At 49.9% G+C, this 10521-nt stretch overlaps 2 protein-coding genes and 1 pseudogene across 2 annotated transcripts; all 3 read left to right on the top strand.

Moving 5' to 3' along the window:
- Positions 1–3765: 3765 nt before the first annotated feature.
- Positions 3766–4686, top strand: LOC147974852 (uncharacterized). The gene is made up of 2 exons (XM_087520175.1): positions 3766–4562; positions 4656–4686. The coding sequence occupies exons 1-2, from the start codon at positions 3766–3768 to the stop codon at positions 4684–4686; spliced, it is 828 nt and encodes a 275-aa protein (XP_087376301.1).
- Positions 4687–6034: 1348 nt separating this feature from the next.
- Positions 6035–7320, top strand: LOC125554622 (uncharacterized). Its single transcript, XM_048718123.2, has 5 exons — positions 6035–6306; positions 6388–6589; positions 6692–6895; positions 6979–7152; positions 7234–7320. Exons 1-5 carry the CDS (start codon positions 6035–6037, stop codon positions 7318–7320), a joined length of 939 nt encoding a protein of 312 aa, XP_048574080.2.
- A 1645-nt stretch (positions 7321–8965) lies between these two features.
- On the top strand, positions 8966–10289 carry LOC125554621 (putative carboxylesterase 18; annotated as a pseudogene).
- The last annotated feature ends 232 nt before the right edge of the window (positions 10290–10521 follow it).

Genomic DNA, 10521 nt, shown 5'->3' with positions numbered 1-10521 from the left:
AATGTTCTGCATGTAAAAAATATGTATAAGAAAACATTAAAATATTTATAAAAAATAAGAAAACATTACAAAATTTATACAAAATAAGAAAAGTAAAAATAAAAATATGCCGACGGCATAGCTGCGGCCATAGGGAAGCTTATACGCGGATCGGTGACGTGGTTAATAAAAAAGAAAAAAAAGTATGCCTACGATTAAGCCGTCGGCATAGGTGCCACGTGGCGCCCTGAGCTATGCCGTCGGCATAGTTGACCTTATCCACTCGCGTTCTCCCCCATCCACTCACTGTCTCCCCCACACCCCGAGCTGCCGCCGCCGCACCCCCCGACCCCGACCTGCGCCGCCGCCGCACCCCCCACCCCGACCTGCCGCCGCCGCCGCACCCCCACCCCGACCTGCCGCCGCCGCACCCCCCACCTCCCCCTGCCGCCGCCGCCCTCCCCGCCTCCACCACGCCCGCGCGGCCCTCCCCGCCTCCACAGCCGCCTCGCCTCCCCCGCCTCCACACCGGCCGGCGCCGCCGTCTCCACCCGCCGTCGCCCCGGCCTCCCCCGACCACGCGTTGCACCGGCCTCCCCCGACCCCGCCACTGCGACGGCCTCCCCCGACCCCGCCACTGCGACGGCCTCCCCCGACCCCGGCGCCCCGGCCTCTCCCGACCGGCCCGCCGGCCGCGGCTCCTAGAGCCGGCCGCGGCTCCGTCCGGCCCCGTCCCTCCCGTCCCCGACCGCCCCTGCCTCACCATCCCCTCCACCGCCTCGCCCCCTGCCACGCCCCTCTCGGTGAGCTGCGTTTTTTTTTCATTTTTTTGCATTTTTTCTACTGTTGGATGGATGAATGAATGCATGGATGGATGTTGGATGTTAGATTGTTAGGTTAGATGTTAGGTTGTTAGGTTGATATATAGTTGAATGTTGGATGTTAGGATGTTAGATTGTTAGTTTGCATTATTTTTATCATGATGATCTTGTCATTTGAGATGTGCTCTAAAATTGGTATAAGATGAGTGATTATTTTTATCATGATGATCTTGTCAAAAAAATTGAACCGGACAAAATTTGACACTTGACAAAATAAGATTTTTTTCATAGTTTTAAGTGTCAGTGCTTAATGTTAAGTAGCTATGTGAGATGTGCTGCAAAATTATGATAGGATGAGTGGTTATTTAATCATGATGATCTTGCTAAAAAATTGTAGGACAAAATTTGACACTTGACGAAACATGATTTTTTTTCATAGTTAAAAGTATCAATGCTTAATGTGAGGTGATGACCTAAATTTTTTTCACTCGGTGTAATTAACAGGATTTGTGGTGTTCCATCTTCGTGGAGTGATTGTCGACGTTGGAGGTGTTGGTCCACGATCGTCCATCTCCTTTGATCGACTACATCGGAGGGTGAGCAACAATTCCATGACCTCGTCCACTTTTTTTCCATGTCACTAAATTAAATTTTCACATCAAGTCGCGTAACCTAGGTCTCCCGTCCGAAAGGGTTGCATCGATAAATATGCATTCAATTGCATATTTATCACCGCAGCTCTTTTGGATTGTCCAGCGCTTTCCACAGACAGCCCGAGGATGTGTAGATTGGGTACGTTGTTCATGCTCTACCCCGTTCCGAGACAGGATTTCGGTGGCGCCTCCCTGTTGTTCTCCGGATGCACATTCTCTTGGCATTTTGCCGAGACGTGTATTTGGAGAACAGCAGGGAGGTGCTGCCGAAATTTTGTCTCGGAATGGGGTAGAGCATGGACAACGTACTCAATCTACACATTCTCGGGAGGGATTAGGACCCATCTTTACCTATTAGAGATGTAGGTGGATTAAATGTCGTTTCTCGTCAACCTTGTAAAAAATAAAATATTGATGTGAGTAATTTAAATGAATCCTTAATTTTGTTGTGTGGCTTCCAGTAAAGCAGAGATGGCAGATAATCAGTGGATGTATAGTGGGTTTTTCCGTCGGAATCAAGGAACAACAGAGTGGGTCGAGAAAACTGATGTGTTTTTGAAAGAGATATTCCATAGTCCAATGAGGATGGTGCCAGAATGCCCGTGTGCCAGATGTAAGAGGCGTATCCGCAGAGATAAGAGTGAGATGACTAAGCACCTTCGCACGCATGGATTTATGCCCAACTTTAATATGCCGATAAACTTTGCCCAGCGGGACCGTGGTAGAGAGGATGTGATACGACAACGCGTCGCTGGTTATGAGGACGATGGGGTTAGAGACATGCTAGATGATGTCTTTGCTGCACAGCCGACACCTCCGTCACATTCAGCGAATGAACCGGAGGAGCCGGAGGAAACCGCAAAGGCCTTCCTGGAAATCTTGGCCTCGTCAAAGAAACCTCTCTATGAGGGTGCCAAGCTGTCTGTGCTAGATGCCATCTCGCAACTGATGGCAGTCAAGGCTGAGTACGGCTGTAGCCGAGGTTGCTTCGAAGCATTTCTGGGAGTATGGGCTAACAGCCTGCCTGAGGGCCATGAACTGCCGAAAACCATGTACGGTACGAAGAAAATCATGAAGGCGCTCTCGATGGACTATGAGAAAATACATGTTTGTCCAAAGAATTGCCTTTTCTTTAGGCATGAGTATGCGGATGACAAGTACTGTAGGAAGTGCGGTTCCTCTCGGTATATTGAGGTGGTCGATAAGCATGGTCAGAAGCAGCAGCTAAAAATCCCTGTGAAGGTTCTTCGGTATCTTGATTTTATAAAAAGACTGCAGCACCTTTTCATCACCGAGGAGTCTGCCAAAATGATGAAGTGGCACAAGGAAGGGAAAAGGTACAATCCAAAAAAAATTGTACATCCATCAGGAGGTGAAGCATGGAAGTCATTCGATATAGAGTACCCGGAGGAAGCAGCCGAGGCTGGGAATGTCAAAATTGCTATAACAGGTGATGGGTTCAATCCATATGGTATGTCATCTAATCCATACAGCTGTTGGCCCGTATTTGTTATTCCGCTGAATCTCCCTCCCGGCGCCATAATGCAACGCAAGACCATGTTCCTATCGCTTATAATTCCGGGGCCTGAATATCCGGGGAAGAATTTGAGTGTGTTTATGCAGCCGTTGGTGGATGATTTGCACCATTCTTGGTACTTCCCGAGGTTGACATACGACCGAGATCTGCAGAAAAATTTCTTGACGAAAGTTTGGCTACAATATTGCATGCATGACTTTCCCGGTTATGCCTTGTTCTGCGGATGGTGTACAAGTGGAAAGATGCCTTGCCCAGTGTGCATGCAGGCCTTGATTTTCATTTGGCTGAAGAAGGGTGGCAAGTATGTTGCATTTGACCTGCATCGACAGTTCCTCCCTCCAGACCATCCTGATAGGGAAGACAAGAAGAACTTCACAAAAGGCAAAGTTGTCCATGAAGTAAATGAGATTCCAACATTTTCTGGTGCGGATGTGCTTGCTCAGCTGAAAGCTCTTAAGCCTGCCGGTGAGGGGAAGGCAAAGGCAAAGGCAAAGGCAAAGCCACAGGCGAAGACGAGGGCGAGGGCAAAGGAAAAGTTAAAGGGAAATTTTTTGAAGGATATGGTGAGACGCACAACTGGACTCACATTACCCCCTTCACGCAGCTTCCCTATTTTAAGGACCTCAAACTTCCATACAACATAGACGTGATGCACACCGAAAAGAATGTCGCAGAGTCCCTTTTTCACACGATCCTCAACATTCTTGATAAGACAAAGGATAATGTTAATGCTAGAGTTGATCAACAGAATATTTAAGATAGACCACGTCTACACATGCAGCCTCCCACAGGCAGTCGAAAATCTTGGTTCAAGCCAGATGCTGACTTCGTACTTAAAAAGGATCATAAGATGGAGACATTCAAGTGGCTGAAACACGTCGTGAAGTTCACTGATGGTTATGCGTCGAATATAAGTAAGGGGGTCAATCTTTCAACGGGCAGAGTGACCGGGCTCAAGAGTCATGACTATCATGTATGGATTGAGCGGATTATGCCGGTGATGGTTCGGGGCTATGTTCCCGAGCGTGTCTGGCGTGTGCTTGCGGAGTTAAGCCATTTCTTCCGCACGCTTTGTGCTAAAGAAGTATGTCCTGAGAAGATAAAAGAAATGCATAAGAAGGCGCCGGAGTTGATATGCAAGCTAGAGAAGATCTTCCCGCCAGGCTTCTTTACTCCGATGACACATCTCCTTTTGCACCTCCCGAACGAGGTATTGTTGGGGGGCCCTGTGCAGAATCGTTGGCAGTACGGCCCTGAGAGACAGAACAAGCATCTGAGACAGAAATGTGGAAACAAAGCTAAGATTGAAGCTTCCATAGCTGAGGCAGTTATCCTAGAGGAGGTGGCAGACCTCAGGACAGCCTACTATCCGGACCATGTTCCCACGTTGCACAATAAGGTGTCTCGATACAATACAGAAGAACCCAAGTATAAACCCAAGTTGCCTCTATTCATCGGGCAAGGTAGTAGGGCTGGATGCTCGAAATCTTATCTCATGCCACGAGATGAGTGGGAGGATGTCATGTTCTATATCTTGCACAACATCAAGGAAGTTGAGGATGAGTGGATGAGGTAATACCTTTGCACCATTCTTTTAGTCAATTTGTTATGTTCACTTTGCCTAGTTCTTATACCGCTTTTCTTATTGTAGTCGATTCGTTGAAGAAGAATGGACGGGAATGCTGCCTCCTTCTGAAGCGGAGGCACTTGCTCTTCTCCGAAAGGGTGCTGATGGAAGGAAAAATTTCGTTGCGTGGTTCATCAAGAAAGTAATTTTTCACACTTTCAATTAAACTCATGCACCCTATAATTTCAATTAAACTCATGCACCCTATAATTTCAATTAAACTTGTAGGGAAATGATCCGACCGAATCAATGGATGAAGAATTGAGATGGGTTTCCATGGGTTTTGATCCTGTCGTCATGACATGCGAAAAGTATGATGTGAATGGGTATCGCTTCCATACAGAGGAGCACCAGAACAGTCGGCCTGATCCCAAAACCATAAATACCGGAGTCTTCACTGAAGGAGATAATGAAGTAGATTACTACGGAAGGGTAGGAAAAATATATGAGCTTACATTCAAACGTGGCCGCGAACACCTAAGTCTCACTGTGTTCAAATGCCGATGGTTCGACCCCAAAAAGGGTCTGAGACATACGCCTTCTGTTGGTTTAGTTGAAGTTAAACCATCTACCATCTATGCCAGAGCTGATCTCTTTATCGCCGCTACCCAGGCCACACAAGTATATTATCTGCCTTACCCATGCCAGAAAGAGTACCTAAAGGGTTGGGAAGTTGTGTTCAAGGTGTCGCCGCATGGTAAGCTACCGGACCCGAACGATGATGATTACTACAACATAAACCCCATGACATACGAGGGAGTGTTCTATCAAGAGGAACATGATGACGTGGTCCGAAACAACGAGGATGATGACTTGGGTTATGTTGACCTGGACCCAAACGACGACGACGCACGGATTGATGGTGAGGCAGTTGTGAATCAAAGAGACATAATTATGCTTGAAAAGTTAAATGAAGACGCTGACGATGAGGAAGAGCCTCCACCTCCGTCAGACAACGAAGAAGATATGCGTGATAGTGATGATGAGACCGGTCCACAAATAGATTACAATAGTGATGATTCATATGGGTTCTAGAAAATGTAAGTTCTTTTAATGATATTACAATAGTATGCTTAATGTGCTCTTCTGGTATTAATGTTTTTCCTGTATGCTTGTTTAATTGATATCCTTACTAATTTTTTATTCTCTTCTCAATGCAGGTTTAATAATCATGGGCAAGTCCAGCGGCGCTAGTTTCCTCAGTAAATTTAAAGGACTTACTCGGAGTGGACGAGCCCACAAGGTTCCCTCCCGACTACGCGAGGATGACACCTCACAGGGAGGTGGAGGGGTCGGGGGAGGAGACCCTAGAGGAGGAGGCGGTGGGGGAAGAGCCCCTAGAGGAGGAGGAGGTGGGGGGAGAGGCAACCGGGGAAAAAAACTCCGGGCCGTGTCTAAAATAGGAGGGTCTTCTTCGATGCCCTCCTATACAGAGGCACCTTCTGAGTCTGAGGAGGAGGAGTATGTTCCTGATGGCGAGGAGGAGGAGGCCGAGGAGGAGGGTGAGGAGGAGGAGGCCGAGGAGGAGGGTGAGGAGGAGGCCGAGGAGGGTGGAGGGGAGGTTGATACCGCGTTGTGGGGTGACTTGCCACCGGGTTCTTCGCAGGGGTGGCTGCGTGGTAATGCCGGACTACCTACACCACCTTCTATCGAGGAGCACAAGTGGCTCATTGAACCTGTGGGGACAGAGTAAGTGCCTCTCAATCATATTTTCAACACATGACAACATTTTCTTATTGTACACATGGCAATCATTTGATTCTTTTGCAGAAACTGGATCCTTCACGGAAAGGGCCGTAAACCGAACGGCCTTATCACTGTCCTGTTGAAGGAGTTTTGGCCTGGCCTATTCTGCCCGCGGCCAGACAGGGACCCGCAGCAGCGGGTTTTGGCCATGAGCTGGGCCCACTACGAGGCTTGCAGCAACGCGGAGTACGGGACGACCGCTAAGGCCGTGATCACCAAATTTTGGGTAAGTTCTCTTCTGAATCACTTGTCTTCAGTTTCGTTCATAGTTTATCATTGAATCACTCAACTCATGCCTTGTTTGCTTCTGGTTTTTGCATGATTGCAGCAACTCTATAGAGTTCTTGACGAGCACAAGGCCAGAGCCGACGTGGTCTTGCTTGCGGCTGCGAAGAAGAAAGCTCGTCAGTTGCAGTACGAGGTGCGCTGGGTTGCCGTCTCGCAGTACTACCACTACTACCTGCACCAAAAGATGCCCAAAACTCAAGCGCAGAAGCTACGACTTACCTTGAGCAAGGAGCAGTTCATGATGGTAACTATTACTAACTTTTCATTGTTTCAAGCAGTCAACTATATGTTTCGTGCTCACATGTCATGCTTCCAAAATTTGCATAGGTTGTTCCTCGTTGGTGCTATGGAAGGCATGACGGATGGGCGAGTTTGGTGGATAGGTGGCTCGGCGCTGATGCAGAGTTTGCTGCCAAGAGCATCAAGGCCCGGGCTAACCGTGGAGACGACGGGTCACACAGCCAAGGAAACAGGAACCACTGGGGCTTCAAGGCCATGAAGGTATATCTATGTGCATGATGCATTTTTGTTCTTCCTTACGTCATGTTCTTATGTATGGCTGACTTCTATTTGACGTTGTAGGAGGACAAGTTGAAGAGGCCGCTATCAGACATGGAGTCGTGGAAGCTGGCCCGCGAGCGGAGTCATCGCAAGGAGGGCGAGAGCTAGTACTACGACAAGACCGAGGAGCACCTGGGGTCTTACATTCATCACTATCAGGAGTTGCATCCGGATGTTCCTGTTGCTGAGGTCGCCCAGTCTCAGATCGACGACACGGCGGTGGTGGCCATCCAGGGGAAGAAGAATGGCCGGTATCCGTGTTTCGATGGCTTGATCACTCCGTCGATCTCGTACACACGGCTTCGGGCTAGCAACCCGAGCCAGTTAGAGAGTACGGGGCGTTCACAGACTCCCTTAGCCCGCCAGCATGTTGTAAGTACTTCCTCTTTATCTTTTTCTATCTTGCATTCTCAGTTTATTTTCAGCATTGCTCACTTAGAAACAACCTAAATTATGTAGGCATATAAGGAGTTTGTCGAGCATAGGAATCTCGAGGTGCGGGAGTACTTGAAATGAGTGAAGGCAAACGATGATTACAACCGTCAGATGATGACGGTTAGTTTTGCCCTCTTAAAACCAACCTAAACTTTTGCACTTTCATTCCTTCTGATCTTCTAGTTTGCTTGTTTAACTAACATTCAGGCTATGTTGGCGTCTTGGACTAACCGCACGGATCCACCACAAATGGGACCCCCACCGCCACCTGCGGGAGAACCCCCACACGTGCCCACGTTCGATGAATGGGTGGCACTAGGCAGTGATGGTTCGGTTAGTACATTTGCCTAACTACTAGCAAATAGTTCTCGCTCATGAAACACTATCATATCATATTTACCGTTAGAATCTTTTCTGAAACATGTAGGGGACCGGTGGCTCGACTCCTGCTCCGTCGACCCCAGTCACTCCGATCTGGTAGAGTGGTGGTGGTCGCGATGACGGTTTTGGCGGAGGTGGTGGTGGTGGTTTTGGCGGAGGAGGTGCTTTTGGCGGAGGTGGTGGTGGTTATGGCGGAGGTGGTGGTTTTGGCGGGGGTGCTCTTGCTTGATGATTCCGTGCATGTGGCCATCGTGCCATGCCTTTCATATTCCTACTTTTATCATGTTTCATGTCTTGCACTACTTTTATGTTCATGAACTTCCATCGGCGATGATCTTTAGATGATGTGATGAACTTGAGTATGTTTAGATGATGATGGTGAACTTGAGTATGTTTAGATGAACTTGAGTATGTTCACATGATGAATTGTCATATTTCTGCATAATTTCATATTGTTCTGTTTTGAAATGGTGTCAAATGAATTGGAAAAGAGAAAACAGGGAAAATAAAAAAAACAAAAAAAAACTATGCCTACGGCAAAGCCGTCGGCATATATACGCCCAGGAGTTACCAGGGCTTGCCACGTGGCAAACTATGCCGACGGCATTGCCGTAGGCATAGCCCTACTGCCAGGAGAAACCAGGAGCTGCCACGTGGCAGACATATGCCTACGGCGAAGCCGTCGGCATAGATTTCCATCTATGCCGACGGCTTTCCCGTAGGCATAGCCCTGCCGCCAGGAGAAGCCGGGGGACGACACGTGGCGCAGGTATGCCGATGGCTAGGTCGTCGGCATAGATTTCCATCTGTGCCGACAACCTAGCCGTCGGCATACCTGCGCCACGTGTCGTCTCCTGAATCGCGCTGTTGATGGCGCCGTCCGTTGCCGTCAGACGGAAAACAACGCCGACGGCTAAACTATGCCGACGGCTATCCCATGGCCGTCGGCATACGAACCTATGCCGACGGCTATACTACGCCGACGGTCTGACACATCTACGCTGACGTGATCTACGCCGACGGGGCTATGCCGACGGCGGCCATAGGCATAGATCTATGTCGACGGCAAAGGACCTATGCCGACGGCCCTGGGCCGTAGGCATAGCCCGCGAGTCCGGTAGAGCTATGCAGAACAAGAGGAGGGCGTGGGGAAGAAGAGGGGGCCATCGGGGGAAGAACTAAAGGGTTGAAGCATCTGAACTGGATAGGTTTTGCCCGGCTCGGTTTTTGTGGTCCTAGAATAATCGACTAATAAAGATCAACGCCGTTTCAAATTCAGGGTGACTGAAAATAAAGAAAATATTCAGATACCTAACACATATGTGCTCTCATTTTTGAACTTATTGTTCCTCTTGGAGTAGATTAGATCGGACTCTAATAGCAATTTTCGTTCAACCTCCTAACATCCCTAACATTAGGATGTGATGGCCACAGGCTCGCTGAAAGTTGCCTTTCTATCTGCCCGGACATAAGAAATCACAGAAAACTTCATCAACACACCTAACCTAGTAAGTAATAACCTCATTATCACTGCAGATCAGGAAAACCAGAGATCACTCGAGCTATTACCCACACTCCCAAGTCTCAGACAAGACAAGTCTCCACCAGAGAGGCAGAGATTACCCGTTACCCAACCACTACAAATTCTACTCAAACCAGCCAGCAACGCAAATACACCTCCAGAAGCGGAAGGCGCACGACGACAATGGTGAGGAGCCCCCGTCGGCGAGTAGGCCGAAGCCGCCGATGTCGCGCATCATGCGCCTATCCCTCAGGGCCGTGGACTACGTCGCCGACGCCACCCGCCGCGCCGACGGCACCGTGAACCGCCGCGTGCTCTCCCTCCTAGACCCGCGCGTCCTGGCCTTCTCCTCCCCGTGCCGCGGTGTCGCCTCCCGCGATGTCATCGTCGACCCGACCCTCCGCATTCGCGCCCGCCTCTTCCACCCAGCGAGACCCGGCGATGCCAAGGGAGCGCCCCTCTCCGTGATCGTTTTCTTCCATGGCGGCGGGTTCGCGTTCCTATCCGCGGCTCGCTGGCCTACGACGCCGCGTGCCGGCGCATCGCGAGGTACGCCTCCGCGGCCGTGCTCTCCGTCGACTACCGCCGCGCCCCGGAGCACCGGTTCCCCGCACCCTATGACGACGGCCTCGCCGCGCTCCGCTTCCTCGACGACCCGGATAACCACCCGGCGGACGTCCTGCTCCAGGCCTCCCGCTGCTTCCTCGCCAGGGTCAGCAGAAAAGTTTTTACCCTCTAGCTTAGGGTTTCGTCCTTACCTCCGCCCGACGTTCTCTGCCGGCGGGAGGTTTTATCGCTACACCGGCCCCGTCTACGCTGCCGCCTTTGGAGCGACCGCGAGGGTAGGGGGCTGGATTACCAATAACTCTAACGTAGATGGCGGCTGACAGAGGTTCTTCGTCGCGATCGGGGCGAGGGGAGGAGGTGGATCTTGAGGAGATGCTAAAGAATATGGATCTGCTGGATGAGGA

This window comes from Triticum urartu, chromosome 4A, assembly GCF_056163025.1.
Source record: "Triticum urartu cultivar PI428250 chromosome 4A, HENAU_Tu73, whole genome shotgun sequence".
NCBI classification, from domain to species: Eukaryota; Viridiplantae; Streptophyta; class Magnoliopsida; order Poales; family Poaceae; genus Triticum; species Triticum urartu.
The sequence above is the reverse complement of the archived record's forward strand: the minus strand, read 5'-3'. Positions and strand labels throughout refer to the sequence as shown.